Source organism: Entelurus aequoreus, linkage group LG21, assembly GCF_033978785.1.
Source record: "Entelurus aequoreus isolate RoL-2023_Sb linkage group LG21, RoL_Eaeq_v1.1, whole genome shotgun sequence".
Lineage (NCBI taxonomy): Eukaryota > Metazoa > Chordata > Actinopteri > Syngnathiformes > Syngnathidae > Entelurus > Entelurus aequoreus.
The window spans coordinates 23,052,497-23,078,471 of NC_084751.1; the positions used below are offsets into that span (position 1 = coordinate 23,052,497).

General features: G+C 39.7%; 1 protein-coding gene across 4 annotated transcripts; it reads left to right on the forward strand.

The window, feature by feature from the left end:
* st8sia5 (ST8 alpha-N-acetyl-neuraminide alpha-2,8-sialyltransferase 5) lies at positions 1 to 24,989 on the forward strand. 4 transcript variants are annotated; one of them, XM_062031187.1, is made up of 9 exons: positions 1 to 530; positions 8,032 to 8,139; positions 8,447 to 8,542; positions 10,804 to 10,896; positions 11,383 to 11,541; positions 18,857 to 19,001; positions 19,087 to 19,199; positions 23,725 to 23,817; positions 23,907 to 24,989. In XM_062031187.1, exons 1-9 carry the CDS (start codon positions 385 to 387, stop codon positions 24,367 to 24,369), a joined length of 1,416 nt encoding a protein of 471 aa, XP_061887171.1. In that variant the 5' UTR covers positions 1 to 384; the 3' UTR covers positions 24,370 to 24,989. The 4 variants fall into 4 exon arrangements, with proteins under 4 accessions (XP_061887171.1, XP_061887172.1, XP_061887173.1 ...); XM_062031188.1 differs by having other exon boundaries at positions 11,455 to 11,541; XM_062031189.1 differs by lacking the exon at positions 8,447 to 8,542.
* The last annotated feature ends 986 nt before the right edge of the window (positions 24,990 to 25,975 follow it).

The following is a 25,975-nucleotide window of genomic DNA, read 5'->3' on the forward strand; positions in this document are numbered from 1 at the left end:
AGCAGAAGGTGTGTTTGTTTTCCATAAAGCGGTAGACAAATATGGATGGATGGATGGTATCTTCATTTTAAAACCAGAACATCGTGTTTTCAATCCCATTTGAAACAATACAGTGTTGATTTGTCAAAATTTGATTTTTTTTTTTTTTGCTGTGCTATTTTGTACCTCTCTCGTCATCGGGCAACATCCCATAATAGTCAGGATTTTTTAAAAATTTCCCATTATAATTAATATCCCGCATGCAATGATGCAAGGAAGCTTATAGTCTCTCTTTAGGAAGGTGATGGACAATGTCCGGTCCTTTTGGGCCAAGACACCTGCGCTCCCGGTCCTGAATGCAGCAGCGGAGAGAGACACCGACCCGGGTGTCAACGCCAGCCCCGGATGCTGCGCCGCAGAATCGGATACGCCGACCCATCGTCGGGTAAAGACATCCTCGGCAATAGGTCGCTTTGTTTCATGTTCATTTGCGCCTTTGGATTGGTAACACTCTTGCAACAGATTCTCTATGGGAAAAACTACATTAAGAGGTAAGTATTGTTTCTCTTTTCTTCACACATTTGCACATTGAAGCATGCCTTTCACTGAAGCAAAAAAAAAAAAAAAAATTCAAATAAAATAAATGCAGTGAATGTTTAATGGATCTTTTCTTCAGGGAGGGAAGCTGTAATGGCTGGAGAGGACAATAGCAATTAACCATCCATCTTCCCCACTCCTCCCCGTGGCATAAAAACAACCTCCATTGGGTTTCTTTTGATGATGATGAAGCATCACATTCATATCATACACATGCGCTCCAGCTGTGTATGGTGATGTTTTCCCCTTTATTGATTTGTTTCTTATTATTCTTGATTTGAAGCCTTCTTGACTGGTGGTATAGCCTACATCTTACAGCGGTGATCTCATTGGAAGTGAAATTAATTGAACATATGTTGATTTCAAATAAAGCCTTGTTAATTGTTATCTGTAAAGTGAACAGTTTCTATAGGCCACTGCGGAGCCACGCCTCACTTACCAGTAAATACCCGCCATTAGCTGAAGGTGTCATTTTGAACTCACCTTTACTGCTCTGTGATTTTTGAATTTGGACACAAATGTCAGTATGAGACGAGCAGATGTTGAGAAGCGTTTTGAGGGTTAAAAAAAAACCTCTCTCCAAACAATGTGTGTTAAAACCCACAACACCACATTTCTGATATTATGACAGCTCATATGTTTACTTAAGGCAAACGTAATGTGCTGCAGTCTCAGAATCCCCTCTCCTCCCCGCCCCCCTCCACTTCGCTTCCACCGCAGTTAAAGCCCCTCCCCACTGCCACCCCACCCCTTCAGCCCCCCTTCCTTAGGCCCGTCTAAGATGGATTCATGGCATCCGAAACCTCTCAAACGGTGAGATTCATGAATTCCGGCAACATCCCTGCACGCTACTTGTGTCGCTGGGCCCATCGGAGAAAGCGGAGGATGGAGTTGGGGGGAGGCGGCGATAGAGTGACAACCAATGGGCTCAGCGGTGGCCATTTTGCTACAGTCTGTCTGCACACAGTTGAGGGTGGGTGGGGGTTGTCAGAAGAAGGCCGGTGTGTGTGTGTGTGTGCGCGCGTATGTGATCCACTATCGTCATCTACAGCCATTTGGCTGCCAGGATGATATGCGTGCATGGAGGTCATAAAGTCAAAGTACGGTATTAAAATTGCCATGGATACGGCTCTCGAGAGGATGGCGTCATGTGATCCAGAGCCAAGGACATCTTCTGTATAATTGCATAAAGTGGCAGTGCAGAAACATAGTAATGTCATACAAACATTCAAAAATAAGTATACGTTCTAATAACGGCAAAGGTCAGGTTAAACTTATTTGTTGTAAAAGACAATAACTTTTTCAGCTTCTGGTAAAAAGGCTTTAATGCAGTGGTTCTTAACCTGGGCTCGATCGAACCCTGCGGGTTCGGTGAGTCGGCCTCAGGGGTTTGGCGGACACTCCGCCGCGGAGGGCGAGACACATCCGACTCATCGTGTAAACAAAAACTTCTCCCTATCGGCGTATTATGGATACGGCAACAGCAGAAGTCACACTGATTTGCAGGTGTGTAATTTGTTGTGAGTTCATGCACTGTTTTTTTTTTTTTCTTTGAACAAGGTAATGTTCATGCACGGTTCATTTTGTGCACCAGTACAAAAACATAACTTTGTCTTGAATTTGAAAAAATAAATAAATATATTTTTCACTAAAGAAGGATTTGGTGAATGCGCATATGAAACTGGTGGGGTTCGGTACCTCCAACAAGGTTAAGAACCACTGCTTTAATGCTATCAACAATCTGTAATGTGATAGCTAGGGGCATACAATAGGGAAGGCCCCTTTCCTTGGTGGATGTCGCGTGAGGAGGGGGTGGGCAATCATTTTGCAATGCAGACTGCCGAAAATGATGGAAAGCGACACTCTACACAGCAACTAACGCTGTGGTCCAAGTTGGAATTGCCATGCAAAACACATTTTAAGATATTATACACTCTATTGCCATCTGGCATCTGAAGTGGATAGAACGCGTACCAATTTTGTCACGTTTCATGTGTTAGGTAAACCTTGACAAATAGGGCCATATGAATCCCCTTCCTAATGTAGCGCCAAATTGTGGGCCACCATTCATAAGACTCCCAAAGGGCCATTCATCTCACCCTAGACCCAACGTCGTCGCCCCATGCACACACATTTGGTACATCCACTAAAAAATAAATTATTGACTTAACTTGATTGAAAACAACTTTTTAAAACACACGCCAAAACCTTAATTTTGACTTTTTAAAGATGGAATCAACAAATCTAGAACATATCTGTATAAACCCTCATAAATATTTGGTTTTGTTTAAAAAAAAAAGGGTATTTTTACAAAAAAGTGCAAAAAAAAAAAAAATCAATATGAAAGAGCCAAAATATCCATCCATCCATCTATCCAATTTATACCGCTTGTCCCTGTCAGGGTCGCGGGGGGTGCAGCCTATCCCAGCTGCATTCGGAAGGCGGGGTAGACCCTGGACAAGTCTCCACCTCATCACAGGGCCAACTCAGACAGGCAACATTCACACTCACATTCATACACTAGGGCAGGGGTAGGGAACCTATGGCTCTAGAGCCAGATGTGGCTCTTTTGATGACTGCATCTGGCTCTCAGATAAATCGTAGCTGACATTGTTTAACACGATAAGTAATGAATAATTCAGCTGGTAATCACAGTGTTAAAAATAACGTTCAAAATATAAAACATTCTCATGCATCTTAATCCATCCATCCGTTTCCTACCGCACCTGTTCAAGAAGTCGCATTAATGGTAAGAAGTATTTTATTTATTATTGGTTAGCTTCAGAATAACAATGTTATTAAAGAGAATAAGAGACTTATTGTACTCAAAAAATGTTGGTCTTACTTAAAAATGCACGCATCTAGTTGTATTCAGTGTTAAACAAATATTATATGGCTCTCACGGAAATACATTTTAAAATATTTGGCTTTCATGGCTCTCTCAGCCAAAAAGGTTCCCGACCCCTGCACTAGGGCCAATTTAGTGTTGCCAATCAACCTATCTCCAGGTGCGTGTCTTTGGAGGTGGGAGGAAGTACCCGGAGAGAACCCAACTTGTCACGGGGAGAACATGCAAACTCCACACAGAAAGACAAGGGACAAGCGGTAGAAAATGGATGAATGGGTGGTATCACTTAAACATTATTATGATTACATTATCAAATTATCAAAATTAAGTGTAAAGTAGAGATGATCTGTTACAGAGATTATCATCAATGGATAATATGAATGCTAATTATTCTAACTATATTATTATTAGTGCATCTCCGGCAGGGTTAAGTCTCCCCTGTCTAACTAGCAACGCCTCTGTTTAATCGAAGGTCTTTGAACTCACCACGGTTATGTGCCATGAGATGCAAAAGTGAAACCTGTACATGACTTTCTCCTATGCTGCCACGGGTAGATTAATTATATTTTCACCTTTCTTCTATCACCTCATCTTTGTTCCAAACTGCTGCTGCTGCATTTGAATGCTTGAAGGTGAGCTTTAATGACATCTGTGTTGACTGAAGTGTTCAAAGTTAGGTTTGGAACGAACCATTTTGCATTGTTGATAGGTTTAGGCCAGGGGTGTCCAAACTTTTTCCACTGGGGGCCGCACACGGAAAAATTAAAGCATGCGGGGGCCATTTTGATATTTTTCATTTTCAAACCATAACAAAATATATAGATTGTGTTTGTTTTTTACTTTTAGGGCTCCGGGGACCATAAAGGGTCAAAGTCATTAAAATGTTAAAAACAAGTCAAATTATTATTTTTTTATTTATATAACGCTTACAGTAAATCTGTACAGTATATCAACTTCAGGTTGATATAAAGTTTAAAAAAACAAAAATGTTTTATGCCTTTTCTGTCAAAGACAACTTAGTTTTTTATAATAAAACTGAAATATGCAGTATTTCCCCCCCTGCCCAAATCATTCAGAAAGCAATGTTTGATGTGAAGTAATTAGAGCCTTAAAATATCAATAATACAGGACACCATTGATTTTAATTCATTATTATTTTTGAGTAATCACAGTGAAAAGATAAATAAAATCCCATTAAATATATTTGGGATCCAAAAGGTGCCCCACTGAGAAAGTGATACATTTGTATTAGTTTTTTTTTAACTTTCAACACTTAAGTTACGAGCTCAACTTCAGATATATCTGTCGATTTTACGTTTGAACTATTATTTTGTTTGTTTTATGCTCTTTTGTCAAATAAAATGTTGATGATTTTGTATGGCAACCACACAATATATGCAATATTTCCCACATAAAACATTTTAAAGTGAAATATTTGAAATAATTGGAGCTTTGAATAGGTCAATAATTCATTACAACATTGATTTTTTTTGTTTTGAGCAATGGCAAAAAAAGAAAAAAGACAGATAGACAAAAGAATAAAAGTCTGCATGGTAGCTTTGTGTCAACATTGCAACTTTTTCTAGTTAGATTTCACCTCATTCCACTTTTTTAAATGTTTTTTTTAATTTTTGCAATTGCATTTCCAGAATGTGTGGCGGGCCGGTAAACAATTAGCTGCGGGTCGCAAATGGCCCCCGGGCGGCACTTTGGACACCCCTGGTTTAGGCAGTTGTAACACTTAATTTTATTCTAGCAACATTATTATTTAACTTTTACAGCTCCATTTACTTTATAATAACATTTATGATGCCATTTTTTATGACTAACATGTTTAAAAAATGTTTTTAAACTTTACAAAAGCCCAAGACACCGCCCGCCTGGGCTTAGGGCCCCCGTACAACATATCCACCTATGCCCCACTTCGACGCCTCTGGTGATAGCAGCTGCAGACTAAACTATAAGAAAACGCACAATATACAATGTATGTACAAATATATGCACATATTTGATTTTATTTATACATCTAATTAGTGAACTGATCATTAAAGATATTTGACCAGATGTTCCATTTCAGCAACTGTTAAAATGTTTGTTCAAATACTGCTTAGGGAATGGACAACAAAGTACTGTGGACTGCTTTGTCAGCAGAGGAATTGTCTCTAGATGTTGTAAACAGACATCCTGAGTCAATATACCAGCCATAGAGTACTGCTCAGAGCATTCTTTGTGCTCTCAAGTCCTAGTAATATTGCTCAAGGCCAGGCTGGCAAACACAAGTAGGCCAACTGTGACTGATTTTGTTTGTCTGAGCATACACTGCCATTTTAACCGAGTCAGCGGGACACAAACAGCCTCATGAAGTCAGAATTCCAGATAATAGATTGATCTGTGTTTCAGCAAAGAAGTCACAAGAGATTGATCAGCGTTTGCCACAAGATCGGAAAATGGAAGTTCTTATCGATCCGGTCCCGATCTACGTCACAGGGACTATGCAATGTTAATTAGCGACTATGTACTTCACCGATGGTGAGCTGTTGGAAAACTGAATACTCCTAGGAACACGTTTTAAGGAATATGTGCATAAGCATCTGCTATATGCAACAGTGAATGGTTTGGCATAACATTTGGTTAAAGTGACTAAAACCTAGTTTACGTTACTTAAAATTGGTAACATTTTGAAAACAAGGAAGCGTAATTTAGAATATCATTGAGAAAGTTTATAAAAGAAATATAAAGATAGAGCATGTTGAGATACCTTGTCAACTCATCATAGGCTATTTAATTGTCAAATTTTACATACATGCAAGACAAACGGAAGTACTCAGATTTCTTTCTCACCTTGTATTCTGGAAAGCCCACACGCGCTGCCAAACAGTTTGTCATTTTAAAGAACAGTCAAGGAAAAATCACACGTCAAAGGAACACATGGCCGTAACTACCATTGAGGACACCGAGGTCATGTTCTCTGTATTTTTTTAAAGTGACAAAAGGATGATGATATGACTGACTGTAAATGTACATTTTGCGTGAAGAAGCACATTAAAATGTAAATGATTGAATGACAAGGTGTTTCATATAATATGTTACCCTAAACGCATTCCTGGCCACGTCGTGCTCTGTCACTGATTAAAATGTGAAAGCAAAATTTCCTCCATCACTTCCGTGGCTCCGTCATTAGTACTTGAAGTGCAAAGCAAAAGATCTTGGGTCCGAAACCTGATCGTATGTTTTTTTAAAATGTATGTTTTCATTATGTTAAAATTGGTTAATATGCTAGATTTCAGGATATTAATAAAAAAGTGGACTGTTACAAAATCATACTGATTATCAAAGATGATAGATAGATGAGTGATAGATAGTTATAGCTCAATTAAAGCTTTAGTTATTCTGGAAATTAATTGTGTTGCTCAAGATAATATAATTTATATTGATTTCAGCATTTCAAAGTTCCTCTTGGACAACCAATTTTTGACCTCGGTATTTGCCCAATCCTAGTTATGGCCCTGAAGGGACACCATTAGGTCCCCACAAAACAAACACACAGCAATTCCTCAGCAAAACAAGTTAAGTCCAGATGGGTAAAAAACGGCACTGGCTGATTTTGCACTTCAATGACGTGAAATTACATTTTTCATACCATTATTTCCCAAAAATGGTTCTTCAGGTGGTCTTTCTATATAGGAAAGAGTCCTCAAATCAATGTCTCGGTTTGAAAAAGCCTTCAGGAATCATGGTAAAATCTAATGTTGGCCTTCTTGAAGCCTCAAATCTTTCCAGCCCAATGGGTTCAACTAAAGAATAGTTCAGTTATCGATGTTTCAAATGCAAAATCTACTAAAACCACTTTTTTTTCAAATATCATCTTGAAAATTCCAGTCGCTGAAATTCCTTTGAGAGTCTGTGATGTACAGCAGCGATTCCCAACTACTGTGCCGTGGCACATTTATGTGCCGAGAGAAACCATCATCTATCTATTCCAGCGACAAATAGTAACATGCAAAACAATTAAATGTGAAATTGAGGAATCCTATTGAAGCTGCATCCAACTGTCACAAGTTATTGCAAATATAAACAATGTGATTTCAAATTGATTTGAACATGGTCAGATCCTTTCTGATCATGTGGTCCCTTCCCCTATTGGTTGTGGCCCTAGAGTGTCTTTGCCAGGAACTGGCACTGCTGGTGCCCCTTGAGATTTTGTAACCTAACTTGGCTCAGTAAAGGCTGGGGAAACACTGATATACAGTAGTCTTAAAAATGGCGACAACGCAGCCCACGTGCATTGATTCCATTTGATTTAAATAAGTAAAGTAAAATAATTTGGACATTTTTCGAAGCTAAAGGATCAGTGTTTGCACCACTGCATGAATGCCTCATCTGCTATGCACACATTGAACGATGTGAAATATGGAGAATTGTGTCTTTTAATCTTTTCTTGAGGCAACAAGCGCTGCTCAATCTCCATATATCGTGTGCATGTGTGCCATGTTTAAGCTATGAGTGAACACTTTTGAGAGTTGGGGTTGTGGGGTTTGATGGTTGTTTTTTGTTTATGCACGACACGGACAAGAAATCCCAAATAAACTGACTCATTTTCTTACTAGTGCGCAACAGTTTAGCCGACTCAAAGGGGACGAGACAGGAAATTGGACCGGTCCCGTTAATTTCTCCGATGACGGATCTCTGAAGCCTGCCAGAAATGGAAGGAAAAGGTACCTTTTTTCCCAGCGTAACTGACTGCACAACACCTCTGAGTCAAAGAGAGTGAGTTATAGTGTGAGGGCTACCCATACACACCTTTTCCAAAGCCATCCCCAGTGACGACCCAGTCTTGCATGTGTGGCCTGGGCCGCTCATTCGCCCTCCCCCCCCACCAGCCTCCTCAGATGAACAACATTTGACATATATGATTTGAATTCCCTTCTCTGTTATGAAATCTGCAGGTCTAGAAAGTGAGCAGGGGTGATGTGACAGGACTCTATCACACTTTTAACTTTTAACCTGTCTGCATGTTGACAGATGTTTCCGTCAGAATTTTCAGCCAGATTCACAGATCTCCGTAATAGTCACACCCTGCCTAGCCGATATTAAGAAGAAAATCAAACGCTCTCACAGGTAGGCCAGTTTGAAGGCATTTTTAGTACTTTCACAGAAACCCAAGAATGCTTCTTTCTTTTTCATTGGTCTGAAGGGTATACAAGTATCATATTATTTTTCAGTGGTGGTTGCACTCCAGATTTGCTCTCTTGCATGTTGTCTGATTCAGTCCACTTTGACCCGAATCCCCCCCCCCCCCACCCCAAACCACCATCCCCCCTCCAGAAGCTGGTCGGTCTCCTGTCGATGTTCTGGCTTCTTCTTGTGCCGCCCATCGTGTCCCATCTAGCACTCATCTCCAAGTGCCTTGTCCTGCTCAACCCTTGTGTCGTGTTCTGCACAGATCTTGTGTGTATGCTATGTACATAGTGTGGACACGTCTCCCTGCTCCTACTATCTCCACTTCTTCACATCTGCATTGTCTCTCTTTTGCGACCTGGATTCAACCCTCCCTCCCCTTTGATTTGTTTAGTATGGGCTTTACCTTTTTTATACCCCAGGAAGGAAATAATAATGACATGGTATGTAAGCTGTAGACATCTGTGGTGAAAAATGATGGTCATTCCCTCACATTGCGGATTTTTGGTTCTTTAAATTGTACATTTAATACCATAGACTTAATCTTGTAAATCTGTCCATCATGGTTCAAATATCCACAGATTAATTATTCAAGACGGACTCTCCTCAGAGAGGTGGATGTAGACAACCAGTTTCACTGTTTATTTGTATGATATTATCCTGCATCTTGTTCCTTTTATGCATCCCTGTGTTGTATTGCACCACCTGTTTTTTTTTTTTTGCCATCTTCTTTTTACATGTGTAACATCCATCCATCTGCAATCTGTTCTGCAAATGTGACTATAACCAATATCCTCCCCTTTGAAAGAAACATTGTTTGAAAAGCTTTATTTGACTTTCTTACACTTAGTATCAAGATGCAAAGATATAATAAAGGTTTTAATGTGTTCACTATAAAATCAATTATTCTGTATTTGGTCAGAAAAAGATAAATTGTACAGCCACAGTACAGTGACATACATGGTCACAAGTGGTAATTACACCTACATTTCCTATTTAATTCATTTAAAAAATGTAAATTTGCTAAGCAGGGAGTCTTAAAGGAGCACACTTGTCTGTTTTACAAGCATTTTGCTTTATTTTAGGCTCCATCCTTACCTTTAAAGTTCACCCAAAACAACTCACACACACATTTTGTTCAGGCCGCACTCTGTCTGCATGCAAATATGTCCTGCGAAAATTAATCCATCCATGTCCAGAAAAGGGTGAAGTGAACTGACAATCACACCAATGTCGCCCCACTACCAAGCAAAGACATTGTTGTACTGTTAATTATAGTCCGATTTATTGTCCAATACAGGGATTCTCAAACTGTGGTACGTGTACCAATATTAATACGCCAAAAATGTGATTAATTATTTAAGTAGAGTATTCTATTGTCCTATATTTAAACACAGTGTTACTGTTCAAACTGTGTGTAATGCTACTGTGGCCAAAATATGAAATACATTTGTTAAATAAAACTTCTGCCTTTTTTTAATTAATACAATGACCTACTATACTACAGAAATGCAATGTTGGTCATTATGGTGGTACTTGTACCAAGTATTTTCTGAGGAGGTACTTGGTGAAAAAAGTTTAAGAAGCATTGATCCAATATAACAACAACTTCCAGCCCCACCATATACCTACTCTTATAACTAGTTCTAAAGGCATTGAACCGTTTGCAACTGGACTGCTTCGGACGTTTCCCCTCTCAATCCGAGCAGGATTCATCAGTCGATGATCAATGACTAGATAGGGCAGCTCTAATCTGAGAGGATGGATCCACAGTACTCATTGATTTACAAAGAATGGCTCCCAGTTGGGGCATGTTGCTCGACCTTGGAGGATAAACCCATTGAACCTTGCATCATCCTCTCAGACTAGAGCTGTAATGATTCAAAGCCACAATAAATGTATATATTATAGATATATTATAATATTTACAGGAATACTTTAACCAGCATGTTGAAACTATAGACACTGTCATATTTACATAGAAGCAACAGTCAGGTGTGCTCCAAATGATTAAATTGTACTATATGACTCCTCCTATCATCACCGTCTATGTCATTTGCGTAACTTATTATGTAGGAAAATGTATAACCCTATCATCACTCCCCTCAATATATAATATGTTATCCATCTATCTACTTTTCAATTTTTATTTCAGTTTTCTGTACTTTTTCCAGAGGGTGATTGTGTGTTATCCCTTTCAGGTATTTGGGAAACTATGGGGGCCCTTTCGAGTACAACTCCACAACATGCAAAGAGCTCAGGCAGGAGATTATGGACGTCAAAGTCTTGACAATGTAAGTCTTCTTGTGGATCGTTGTGAGATTTGTCGGTTGGCGAACGCATAATTAGCCTCCACTTCACTTTGGATCGTAATTTCCTGATCAAGGGCCTTTTTCTCGTTTCCTGCGAAGCTTCAAAAACAGGAGCTATCATATAAATGCTACATCATCACACATTTCCCTGCATAATAAGGCAGTTGAACTGGAGTAGCATCCTTCCTCGTCTATGAATCAGGCTTAATTGCCAAGTAAAATGTTCCAAGGGCAGAATGCTGCCTCCCCGAGTGAATCACTTTAGTCGTCTCCCAGGAAATGTCACTTCAAAGACAATCTATTTACAGCTGTGCTAGATAAAACCACGCCGTTCTTACTGGCAGCCTGATCATCGACATCCTCAGCTCCAGTTTTCACCCCCCACCACCGCCTTGTTTGTTACCGTTGTCGTCTTTATAATGCTTGTTTTGTGTGTTGTTGTTTTTTGTCAATTTACTACCCTTGTAGAAGCAATAATCGGAAAATACATGGTCATGGGTATCCTTCTTCATTCCACAAGTCTCTCTGCCTGTCTGCCAGGGTCAAAACCTCTGATCTGTTTGAGAGATGGCGGAACCTGCAGGTGTGTAAGTGGGAGCAGAGCAAGGAGGAGACCAGCAACTTCAAGTAAGCAGCATTCTCATCACAGCAAAAGACACAATAAACATTGCAAATATCATAATTACAACCCTTTGGAAACATTTTAATGTAAATACCTCATAAGACGGTAAGGACGAAAAAAACTTATTACAGTAGATTTAAAATAGGTTTGGAATGATAACAAAATACATTTTTTACTTTTCTTCGCTCAAATCAACTTTAGTTTATATATAAAAAACACATTTATTTTAATCCTTTAAATATCCATTTAATAATCCAAAAAAAAACTTGAATACATGTATTTAAATAACAGTTTTCTTCAAAATTTGAGAACACATTTAATGAGTTATTTGTCATATAATATTTTGTTATAGTTTTTTTTTTATAGATTTAAAGAAAAATTACATCACTACCGCTTTTTATAAAGTACCAATGATTGTCACACACACACTAAGTGTGGTGAGATTATCCTCTGCATTTGACCCATCACCCTCACCCCCTGGGAGGTGAGGGGAGCAGTGAGCAGCAGCGGTGGCCGCACCCGGAATCATTTTGGTGATTTAACCCCCAATTCCAACCCTTGATGCTGAGTGCCAAGCAGGGAGGTAATGGGTCCCATTTTTTACAGTCTTTGGTATGACTCGGCCGGGGTTTGAACTCACAACCTACTGATCTCAGGGCGGACACTCTAACCACTATTACATTTGGATTAATCAAGAGTGTGGAAGTTGCATTCTCGCAGTCCCACTGGAGCCAAGCGTGCATGTTTTAACAAGGTTTTAATAATCATAGGTTTTAACAAAAGTGTTCTCTCCAGCAGGACGCGGCTTTTCAGCCACGTCCGTATCCTCCTTCCCCTCCTGCTCCCGGCCGCTTACTGTTAAAGACAACAGATGATTAGATTAACACGTACCACCTGTGAAATCTAATCACCTGCCAGCTGTGTCTTGCCGTCAGCACTGCCACGCCCCCATCTGATGGTGCTCTGTCCTCAGCACCATGGACAGAGGCGGTGACCTTTGCTCCTGCAAGCAGCGCTGGCCACTCCTCCCCCCACAATGAGTTATCAAAGTAAATTACTTGTCAACAACATTAAAATGTACCCAAAAAAAGATGACAATATTTTGACATAAATTGAATTGTATTGCCAGAATGTCATATGCGAACATTTTTCAAATGTGTTACATTACCGCACGTCATTTATTTGCACAAAACCAGGTAACTGTTTTATCCACACCCCTGCCAGGTGTATTTTGAAGCTAAATTTGCCACCAAGCGCACGAGTTGGAGTCTCCTCACTCATCTGTGCATTGAAGTATGCATTGACCTGATCACTGACCGTATAACAACTTTTCAGGTCACCGTCCTCAATTAAGGTAAAGGAGCATGTGCGCTCAAAATAAACTGCGTGATTAATCTGCAACTATACATGATGAATGTGATATTTTTTTGTGGTTTATCACATGAGTTAACTTATTATATTTGACAGCCTTTATGAATATCATAAATCTCCTTTAGATTAGGAATACAAGTAGTAATACAATTGATTTTGATATACCGTTACATTTGTGCAGTGTTTACTTACACTCACTCCACTGTCGTGCTCTTTGGACACACACACAAGTACATGCATGCACACACTCTTTTTCCACAAGATGAAATCCTGAAATGAGAAAACACGTGATTAGCTTGTGGTTTTAATGTGACTCAATGGTGACATTGTTGGCCTTACTGGTACAAGGTTTAAATACATTTCCAGCATCTGATTGATCTACAAAGACATTTTAAATCGGAATTGTAAAATGTAACATGAAAAAAAAATGTTTTGAAAAAAAAGTTTCCATATGGAATAACAGAACCAAAATGATTAGGCAACAATGACAAAAAAGCCCTTATTTAGGTACTTAGTAAACGCTCCATTTAAACCCCTATTCAATTAACCTGCCAAGGCTCCTTGAGCTGTCTGCAGCGTGGTCTGCAAAAGCAAATAGGTGCTGCATTTGAAGTTTTATAAGATTGGTCAGCATCCAGCAACTTTATCTACCTCTGCATGCGCTTTATAATGTTGGTTGCGCTGCTCAGTTGTTGGCTTGAAAGTCATGCATGCTAGTCTTGCCATACTGTTGTCTGCAATTAACACATCAGTGTTTTTAGTGCTGGCTGAGCTTGCTGAGTTTGTTCTTCCCTGCGAATACAACATTGGTTCTGTGTATTGTCTATGTCTCACGTACTTCAAATCAATGTAAAAAAACGACAAAAAAAAAAAACAGTCTTGGTTTTTTTTTCAGTTAAGGAGGCACATTTTTTTAATTGAAGGGACATACTTAGAGCCTGCTCTTCTAAGATCCAAATACCACACACTGAACAGCAAACTATAAAATGTGTTACGGGTGATCTAAAAAGACTGCATGCATAAGTGATAACAAGTGCAAAGTGGTGCAGACCGCCTTAATTAAATGAGGATTTTGGGTGTACTACTAGCGGTGGCCAAGGAGACATTAACTTCCCTCAACTTTCATGACATCATACTCTCCACGAGTCCAACTTGTACTGTTTTGTTATGTTGGGGAATATGCAGCACACATGACCTTTTTGACTATTTTTAGGAGGCCAAAGGTGCGCTCTGGTGGTTTTATGTTGGTTCGTCTGGAATGATCCAGAAGAAAGTGTTTTTTTGCCGTTAGTTTTTTCATATAGGGTATATATCTAGGAGTGTCAAACATAGGCCCGGATCAGACCTGCAAACATCAATCAATCAATCAATCAATATTTATTTATATAGCCCTAAATCACAAGTGGGACGTCAATGTGAATGACTATGTGAAACCTTGGAGAGGACCGCATATGTGGGTTATCCGGCCCGCGGGATGAGTTTGCTAAGTATAAAAATTAACCTGAAATTTTTGAATGAAAGAAACAGCTGCTCTAAATGTGTCCACTGGATGTCGCAATAGCAATTCTTTGTATCTTTGTAGATGTAGAAAATAAACCACATGATGTTAGTACATCAGTCGAGGAAGATGATCAAACTACATTAATAACATCCTGTAATTTGATTTTGATATACATTTTTTTATCTTGAGAGATTGAAAATTAACACCAAATGTGTTGACTGATGAACATTATCACATAATTTATTCAGAAAATATAAATAACGACAAATAAAGATATAATACTACAACATGTAAGTGTAAAAAAAAACAACAACATTATGATTTGTACATTTTCAGAATGTGCTTGTTCTATTTTTAAACAAAGAAAATAATCTGAAGTTGTCTTTATTTTTAAGTTATCGTGCCGTGATTTTACCAGTCCGGCCCACTTGGGAGTAGATTTTTCTCCATGTGGCCCCCGATCTAAAATGAGTTTGACACCCCTGATCTATATAATGATTTATAGATTGCTGTTAGTTTTTTCATATAGGGCATGGGTGCCCAAACTTTTTCTGCAGACGAGCTACTTTTCAATTGACCAAGTCGAGGGGATCTACCTCATTCATATATAGACGTTTTTGTTAACAAGTTAAGTTAAAGTTAAAGTACCAATGATTGTCACACACACACTAGGTGTGGTGAAATTCGTCCTCTGCATTTGACCCATCCCCTTGTTTCACCCCCTGAGAGGTGAGGGGAGCAGTGAGCAGCAGTGAGCAGCAGTGGGCAGCAGCAGTGCCACGCCCGGGAATCATTTGTGGTGTTTAATAATAATACGAGCATGTTTAACACATATAGATTCCTTTCTTTCATGAAGACAAGAATATAAGTTGGTGTTTTACCTGATTCTGATGACTTGCATTGATTAGAATCAGACAGTAGTGCTGATAACGTCCACATTTTCAAATGGATGACAAAAAAAGTGCTCCTTTCTGTCCATTGTCCAATACCACATGAGAGTGGTTGGTTTTTGGCATCTTATTTGTCTAGCTTCCAAAAAAAACTTGTTTTTATAAACTTTACAAGTAATACATTGGCGGCAAACTCCGTAGCTTCCTAGCTTGTGCACGCCAGTTTTTTGAGACTCTTATTTTGTTAGCGCAGGCAGGATGAAACAGCGCTTTTATTGTGAAGACAGGAACTGTGCAGTCGGTCTTTAGAGTTTTGACGGCAGGTACGATGCGAGAGTTAGTTGAAAAAAAAGTGTTTCTCGCCTTCCCCTCGATCAACCAGCGTTATCTCAGAAGATCTTCGGGTGCCGTGAATGTCAATCAAGTGACGGAAGTGACCCCTTAGTGAAGATTGATGATCACTAATTTTTAGGCCTATTTTTTTAATGCCTGGGCGGCGATCGACTGACACACCCTCCACGATCGACCGGTAGCTCGCGATCGACGTAATGGGCACCCCTGATATAGGGTATATATCTATAAATCATTATGTAGATATATACCTTATATGAAAAAACTAACGACAAAAAACCGGCAGAAGACACGAAAACAAATCAATTAAATCTGTTTTAAACAAACACTTACATGAGTCATATTTTTCTCTACATTTAAAACACTTCTTTGTGGTCTACATAACATGTAATGGTGGCTATTTGGTCAAAAAGTTGCATAGATTATGTATTACAGACCATCTTCAAGCTGCTTTCTGACTGTTCCTTTGGAATGCGTCGTTTTGTGGGCAGTCATATTAATGTGCTGCCACTTCGACAGCATCGTCAACCATGTTGTACTTTTTAGCACTTCCGTATGTAAATTCGAACTATACGCTACTTTGTATTAAAAATGGCAACAGCGGAAGATGCATGTGCATGTACAATCCAGTCTGCCCCACAACAAGAGAATAGAGAAAAATAAGTTAAAGTTAAAGTACCAATGATTGTCACACACACACTAGGTGTGGTGAAATTTGTCCTCTGCATTTGACCCATCCTCTTGATCACCCCCTGGGAGGTGAGGGGAGCAGTGAGCAGCAGCGGTGCCGTGCCCGGGAATCATTTTTGATGATTGAACCCCCAATTCCAACCCTTGATGCTGAGTGCCAAGCAGGGAGGTAATGGGTCCCATTTTTATAGTCTTTGGTATGACTCGGCCAGGGTTTGAACTCACAACCTACCAATCTCAGGGCGGACACTCTAACCACTAGGCCATTGAGTAGGTCTTATAGGAGCTTATAGCATCAAACTATAATGGCGGACTCGCTCAAAGCTCTTTGGCTAAATCTGCACCATATATGGAGATATACGCTGATGTCATCAATTGTAAAAACGTCACAAATCGGACAAATTCCAAACGGCTCGTTTAAAGGAAGTATTAAAGGCCTACTGAAATGAAATGTTTTTATTCAAACGGGGATAGCAGATCCATTCTATGTGTCATACTTGATCATTTCGCGATATTGCCAAATTTTTGCTGAAAGGATTTAGTAGGGAACAACGACGATAAAGTTCGCAACTTTTGGTCGCTGATAAAAAAAAGCCTTGCCCCTACCGGAAGTAGCGTGAAGTCACAAGCTGGAGGGCTGCTCACATTTCCCTATTGTTTACACCAGCACCGAGAGCGATTCGGACCGAGAAAGCGACGATTACCCCATTAATTTGAGCGAGGATGAAAGATTTGTGGATGAGGAACATGAGAGTGAAGGACAAGAGTGCAGTGCAGGATGTATCTTTTTTCGCTCTGACCGTAACTTAGGTACAAGGGCTCATTGGATTACACACTTTCTCCTTTTTCTATTGTGGATCACAGATTTGTATTTTAAACCACCTCGGATACTCTATCCTCTTGAAAATGAGAGTCGAGAACGCAAAATGGACATTCACAGTGACTTTTATCTCCATGACAATACATCGGCCAAACACTTTAGCTACTGAGCTAACGTGATAGCATCGGGCTCAAATGCAGATAGAAACAAAAGAAATAAACCCCTGACTGGAAGGATAGACAGAAAATCAACAATACTATTAAACCCTGGACATGTAAATACACGGTTAATGCTTTCCAGCTTGGCAAAGCTTAAAAATGCTGTTGCTAACGACGCCATTGAAGCTAACTTAGCAACGGGACCACACAGAGCTATGATAAAAACATTAGCGCTCCACCTACGCCAGCCAGCCCTCATCTGCTCATCAACACCCGTCCTCACCTGCGTTCCAGCGATCGACGGAAGGACGAAGGACTTCACCCGATCATCCGTGCGGTTGGCAGCTAGCGTCGGCTAGCGCGTCTGCTATCCAAGTCAAAGTCCTCCTGGTTGTGTTGCTGCAGCCAGCCGCTAATACACCGATCCCACCTACAACCTTCTTTTTTGCAGTCTTCATTGTTCATTAAACAAATTGCAAAAGATTCACCAACACAGATGTCCAGAATACTGTGGAATTTTGAGATGAAAACAGCTATTTTGTATTGGATTCAATGGTGTACTAATACTTCCGTTTAGCAAGTGACGTCACACGCTTACGTCATCATACATAGACATTTTCAGCCGGAAGTTTAGCGGGAAATTTAAAATTGCACTTTATAAGTTAACCCGGCCATATTGGCATGTGTTGCAATGTTAAGATTTCATCATTGATATATAAACTATCAGACTGTGTGGTCGGTAGTAGTGGGTTTCAGTAGGCCTTTAAGGAAGGCAACATTATTTTATGAATGTCTATCCATTTTTCCATGGTTTGATTTCACATATAAGGGACTTATCAGATCCCAAATATGCAAAAACAGGTACCAATAGGTAAGAAAAGTTGGTTCTGCATAATAGGCTGCATACATTTACAAGACAATATGTTTATTAATTTCTATTTCTGATAATCCAAATATGTTAACAAACACGTACGATAGAGGATTCTCTGTCCATCGTCAATCTTTGCAACGCAATCGCCACCTTTTTCACAGCTTTTTGTGCGTAACTTTGCCAGTTTGCGTGTACATTTCAAACGTGCTAAATATAGATGCACAGCAGCGGAACAGTTTTTAGTTCAGTATAGTTTTAGGAACAGTTTTAGTGTTTATAAATGACATTGATTGATTGTATTTGCATTTTCTTCTCCCAGTATTGCGGCCATTCTAATAATCTGCATATGTTCTGCGTATACATGACGACAGACACACTAAATAGATTGTGCTCCCTGCTTTGCTCAATTAAGAGACAAAATCCTCTGTGCACAAGCTTTGTAGATCTGCTTTAGGTGCGCTATCAAGTTTGCACGTGTTTATTACACGCAAAACTTTTGTAATTCAGGCCCTTGTTGTATATCTTCAGGAGTGATCGTCCTGTCCTCTAACACAGATTGTCTAAAATAATATCTGTTATCACTACTGAAATCACACGTTACTGTTAGGATAATAAGTTTGGGTATGACCTATAGACAACTAAATGGTGTCTTTTTTTCTTTGGCCCAGGATGTCTCTATCTCGCTGCTGTAACGCTCCTTCCTTCCTGTTCACCACCAAGAAGAACACTCCTGCAGGGACCAAACTGCGGTATGAGGTGGACACAAGTGGCATCCTTCCAATCACCACTGAGGTCTTTAAGATGTTCCCAGATGTAAGTGAGCTACAGGCTGCGGTGACAATTGATGGATGCAGACTGAACATGTATTCTATAAACAATTTGTATTTGTTCCCTCCAGGATATGCCATATTCCAAATCCCAGTACAAGAAATGTGCTGTGATCGGAAATGGCGGCATCATTAAGAACACTAACTGCGGAAAGGAAATCGACTCAGCCGATTTTGTGTTCAGGTACCAAGAAAATATTCCTTTAGTAATGAGATATTTTTCAATGATATAAATGATAAATGATAAATGGGTTATACTTGTATAGCGCTTTTCTACCTTCAAGGTACTCAAAGCGCTTTGACAGTATTTCCACATTCACCCATTCACACACACATTCACACACTGATGGCGGGAGCTGCCATGCAAGGCGCTAACCAGCAGCCATCAGGAGCAAGGGTGAAGTGTCTTGCCCAAGGACACAACGGACGTGACTAGGATGGTAGAAGGTGGGGATTGAACCCCAGTAACCAGCAACCTTCCGATTGCTGGCTCAGCCACTCTACCAACTTCGCCACGCCGTCCCTTATGATAGTTATTCTTCATAATACAAATAAAAAACATTACCTTATCTGCTCATCCCAACAGCACTATTTTTCTATGTAAAGCACTTAGTTTATAAAGATAACCAATTAAAAGTTTTCAGTTCTGGAAACAATGGCAGGCTTTTCAATTCCAGCTGACGATTGGCGTTTTGCCGGCTTCTGCTGTCAGCCAATTTGTCAGCTCTCATATTCAGCTATTTTTAGCTCCTTTTTGCAGCTCAAGTTGTTTGATCCAAGCTGTTCTATCATGGAATATGCAAACTTCTTATGGAAATAAAAACGAACTACAGATGCAATATAGGGAAGATACTTTGCTATAGGTAATAAAAATACATACTTCATTATATTAAAAAGCAGAGGTGAGTAGAGTAGCCACAAATTGTACCCAAGTATGAGTACCATTACTTGGGAGTAATATGACTGATTGATTGATAGAAACTTTTATTAGTAGCTTGCACAGTACAGTACATATTCCGTACAATTGACCACTAAATGGTAACACCCGAATACGTTTTTCAACTTGTTTAAGTCGGGGTCCACGTTAATCAATTCATGGTACAAACATATACTATCAGCATAATACAGTCATCACACAAGTTAATCATCAGAGTATATACATTGAATTATTTACATTATTTACAATCCGGGGGGTGGGATGTGGAGGGGGTTGGGGCGGGGGGGGGGGGGGGGGGGGGGTTAGGTTTGGTTGATAGCAGCACTTCAGTCATCAACAATTATATCATCTGAGAAATGGACATTGTAACAGTGTAAGTCTGACTTTGTAGGATATGTACAGCGAGCAGTGAACATAGTGAGCTCAGAAAGCATAAGAACAAGTATATACATTTTATTATTTACATTTGATTATTTACAATCCGGGGAGGTGGGATGTGGTGGGGGGAGGGTGTTAGTGTAGGGTTGTAGTTGCGTGGAGGTGTTCTTTTAGTGCGGTTTTGAAGGAGGGTAGAGATGCACTTTCTTTTACACCTGTTGGGAGTGCATTCCATAATGATGTGGCATAGAAGGAGAATGAGTTAAGACCTTTGTTAGATCGGAATCTGGGTGTAACGTGGTTTGTGGAGCTCCCCCTGGTGACTCGAGTAAAAGTAAAAAGAATTCATTGAAAAAAGTACCGTTTTTCTTGGACAAAATGCCACACCAACTACATTTTTTGAAAAAAACAACTTTTTAATATTTTAGTCGCATTGGTCTATAAGCCGTAGTTATATACCGGCATGTTGTGAAATGAGAAATTTGCAGAGAGAGGTTTTGCAAATGATTATTTACATACCTCAATCGTTTCCAAACAGTGCCTGTAAGTCATTGATGTCTTTATTCATCCTTCATGAGATGAATAAGAGTTTCCCCTTTTTAAAATAAGGTTTGAGATGTTTATCAGGATTGTTGTTCCTTGTACTTTGTAAACACTTTGAATTTGAGCATTTTGTTAAAGTGGATCATTCAAGTACATTGTTAGATTTTTTTTGCTTAATCCATTCCACAATTTAGCCGCTAGTGAAGGAACGTCCATAGATTAGCCGTACCTTTGCATAAACCGCAGGGTTCAAGCTAGGGGAAAAAGTAACGGTTTATAGTCGGGAAAATACTGGTGAGTAACTGGTATTTAGAAGCTATTTTTTAATGGTACTTAAACTTTAACCGTGTGTGTGTGTGTGTGTGTGTGTGTGTGTGTGTGTGTGTGTGTGTGTGTGTGTGTGTGTGTGTGTGTGCCGGAGTGTTTGTTAGAAAGAGAGAGGCCTTTCTACACCATAGACTACAAAAGATGTACATTTTACAGTCATCTGTGACATTATTACAGGGCTAATGTTAGCATAATGTTTGCTAACAGATAAAAAAAAATGGTATATGTTACCGAGTTATGTTTTCTCTTGCTGGAAGTGAAATTATTTTAGGATGACATTTCTACTGACACAGATGACAGCACATTATATGAATGTTATGCAAAGTAAACAAGAGTTGCGCTGCCTTGTCTGACGTCATGTCACTTATTACAGTGTGTAGTACAAGTGTGGTCATGTGACATCCAGGCTCCATTTGATTGATGGAAAGGAATCCTGTGTCTCTCTAACGAGCCGAATGAATGTGTCTTTGTGAGCAGCAATCAATACATTTTGAATATATACATATATATAAAATATATAAAGCGGTAGGAAATGGATGGATGGATGGATGATGATGATATAAAGAAATGTAGATATCGTAATAATACTCAATGTGCCAGAGTTTTTTTCGTCACAAAAATATTCAAGTAAAAATGATGTTGCATTAAAACTACCCGGACAAGTGCGATTTATTCATAAAGTTACTTGAGTAGATGCAACGGAGTAAATGTAGCGCGCTAATAGTACTACCCACCTCTGCTAAAAAGGCACTACTCCAAAGACCTTTCTTCAATGCAAAAAGTCTGTCATCTGCAACACAAAGGATTCTCTCATATTGATTATATAACTTGTTGACAAGTCCATTTAGAGGGCTGCACCGTGTCGCAGTGAATAGCGCTTGTGCCTCACAGCAAGAAGGTTCTGGGTTCGTTTCGAGAGATCTGGGTCTTTCTCTGCAGTGGACATTTGTTACTGGTGTAATCATTTTTTGGAATTACACATTTTAGGGAAAACAATAGCCTTGTTATGCAAAACACAAATGTCCCCTGTAGAGGACGCTGGTTCTCAGGAGGATATGCACATGTTCCACATATCCACTAAGTATTTTAGAAATATTTTTGTGTGTAATTCTGCTTATTAAAAACTCAACAATGAAATCTCAGCCAACCTGCCTCTGGGTAATGTTGCAATTTTCAATGGCAACAAAGTATGCCTGGTAAAAAAGTGCTCGAACAAAAAGTAAGACTCCATTTTTCCTAATTGCGCTAGCTTGATGGTAATTTACATTGGCTTTGCAATACACATAGCATTTCAACGCCTCCAAATTTGGTAAAGAAAACTAAAACTATGATGCACGTTTTAATCAAAAAGCAAGTGTGTAATAGATACAATATGTAAAGTATAAAGCAGGGGTCCCCAAACTTTTTGACTCTGGGGCCGCATTGGGTTAAAAAAATTTGGCCGGGGGCCGGGCTGTATGTGTATATATATATATATATATATATATATATATATATATATATATATATATATATATATATATATATATATATATATATATATATATACACCCTGGACAAGTCGCCACCTCATCACAGGGCCAACACAGATAGACAGACAACATTCACACTCACATTCACACACTAGGGCCAATTTAGTGTTTCCAATATATATATATATATATATATATATATATATATATATATATATATATATATATATATATATATATATATATATATATATATATATATATATATATATATATATATATATATATATCAGTGACGTGCGGTGAGGTTCATGGCTGGTGAGGCACTGACTTAATCACAGTCAGATTTACAAACATATGAACCCTAAAGAGTATCTTACTCACCATTTGATTGGCAGCAGTTAACGGGCTATATTAAAAGCTCATACCAGCATTCTTCCCTGCTTGGCACTCAGCATCAAGGGTTGGAATTGGGGGTTAAATCACCAAAAATTATTCCCGGGCGCGGCGCCGCTGCTGCCCACTGCTCCCCTCACCTCCCAGGGGGTGATCAAGGGGATGGGTCAAATGCAGAGGACAAATTTCATTACACCTAGTGTGTGTGTGACAATCATTGGTACTTTAACTTAACTTTAACTTTACACATACAAACTGTAGCACACAAAAAAGCACATTTAATAAAAAAAAATGTTATTATGGTCTTACCTTTACTTATAAATGAAGTCCATGCGCCGCTGTTGTGCTGGATTAATGCACCCCGCCGTAGAATGCACCCCCTGACGGGAGTGTTATATCAACTAAAGCCCACACTTAAACTTTCCACGTGCAAGATTGAATCTATTTAAAAAAGTTATTTAATAAGAAGCCAAAAAGTGCAAAAACAATAATGTTCGTGTTGGAGGAGTTGTGAATGAATGAAATATGAAATCCGTGCTGCAGTCTGCAGGTGTACCTAATGTTGTGGCCCTACAGTCATTCTAATCACTTGCATATCATGTTTGTGGCCAGAAAAGTGTAAAATTTTAGGTGGTCTTTTTGTTTTTATGTCATAGATGCAACATACCGCCCATCAGCGAAAAATACTCAGCTGATGTCGGCACTAAAACTGATCTGGTGACAGTAAATCCCAGCATTATCACAGAGAGGTACCGTAAAGCTTCCTGAAATCCACTTTCATATGCTGTGACGTTTTATCTTCAGCGGTTTGTCTCTTTCACCTTGTGCAACAACTCAGATATCAGAAGCTGGAGAAATGGCGACGGCCCTTTTTCGACGTACTCCAGAACTACGAGAACTCCTCGGTGGTCCTTCCCGCGTTCTACAACCTGCGCAACACGGACATGTCGTTCCGGGTCAAGTACATGCTGGACGACTTTGACTCGCAGAGAGGCGCGTTCTTCTTCCACCCGCAGTACCTGCTCAACGTGCAGCGCTTCTGGGCGGTGCAGGGCGTGCGGGCCAAGCGGCTCAGCAGCGGCCTCATGCTTGTCACCGCCGCCCTGGAGATGTGCGAGGAAGTGCACCTCTACGGCTTCTGGGCCTTCCCCATGAACCCGTTGGGCATCTTCATCACTCACCATTACTACGACAACGTCAAGCCGCGCCCGGGCTTCCACGCCATGCCGCATGAAATCTTCAACTTCATTCACATGCACGCCCGCGGTATCGTGCACGTGCACACTGGGCCTTGCACGTGATCGCTCACTTGTCATTTTTTTGTAGCAGGTTTTCACATAACTTGAGCTTTACCTGACATTTCTCGATGTGACGTTCTTCATTTTAACCGATTCAGACCCTTCTTGTCGGCTCTCTGACCACAGCAGGCTTGTTTTTAATGTGCGACAACGTGGTCTTCCTAATGGTGATGTGTTCGTAGCGTTTTCTAGTGGCTCTGCTGTACAAATTACTTCTTTTTCTACTCGCTCTACGTGGTGAAACTGTGGATATCCGCCACTCTGCAGGCGTGGCAGCTTTCAATGTTGAAGCCTGAAACTTGTTAAGGTGATATTTCAAAAAGCGCATAAAAATCCGCAAGCAATTGTCTACTTTTGTAATCTATTTGAACATTTTAAACGTATAAATTGGCCTATTTCCAGTGGCCTTATTCCTTTTTGGAAATTCCCTCTCTGGTGTTTCTAGGCACGTGAAAAAAGGCAACAATGCGATTCCTTAATCATTTCTTTATGTTTTTGTTTGGCCTGTCATGTCCTTCGCCATGCTGCCTTATGATATCCACTCCCTCGATCTGATATGCAATACTCATCAATAATGAAAAACTAAACATAAGTTTAGTCTTGGAGTCGCTTTAAGAATCCACTCACAACTTCCACTTCTCGTAAAACACCATAATCACATGTCACTCTGCACGATGTACTCTTAGCTTTACGTGTGCCTGCTCCAGTGATCACTGAATTAAGTTTGCACTCACAAAAATCAGTTTTTTCTTAACAAGATTGTTCAAAAGAAATGTAGTCAATGGTTACAACTGGTAATCCACTTAATATATATCAGGGGTCCTCAATTACGTTTGTCCATGGGCCATCATTTTCTCAGCCCAGTGTTGATATAAATATGATATAGATATTTAAACCCACGTTGTTCAGAACCCAAGTGTCATTATCCATTGAGCTATTTAGTCACTCTCAATGAGTCTCCTTTAGCGTCCAAATGAGCAAAATTTCACTAACAAGTTCTTTTTATGAATTTTGTGCTCTTGAAAGTGATTCTAGCACTCATTTCCCATAATATCAATTCGTTTTTTGGGTCATCCGTACTTCAAACGCCAGACTCAATATGCCTCCCCCTACTGGTGAGCAACATCTGCAGAATTGGAGCCCATTTCCCCGCATTGACAGTATGGATTAAGGCATCTTTTTGTTGCTATGGACTATTATTTCTTAAAAACTGAACAGGATGACTTAAAAATATATGTAAAAGACTAACAATTTTCTGACAATTTTAATAGCCTGTGATTCCTCACGCTCTTTCGGCATTTCCCGAAGCATCTTTAGGAAAACATCAGTAGAAGAGGATACACAATAGAATACTAGCGCCTTACCTTTACTTTCTCTCTCTTTTGAGCGCCGGGTCTGCACGACTTTCTCTGTTTTTCGCAGGTTATGACTCAGTCTTTCTCTCCCCCTAAGGTGCTCCTGATTTTCACATTTGGCTTGCGTCTTATAAATTTTTTTTAAGTCAGAATCATTAAAATGGTCACTGCAAATTAATTACACTTTTCTCACTTGGTCCGTCCCATATTATGCGAGTCAATTTGACAGGTTAGGTCCATACGTTCCTCATGTT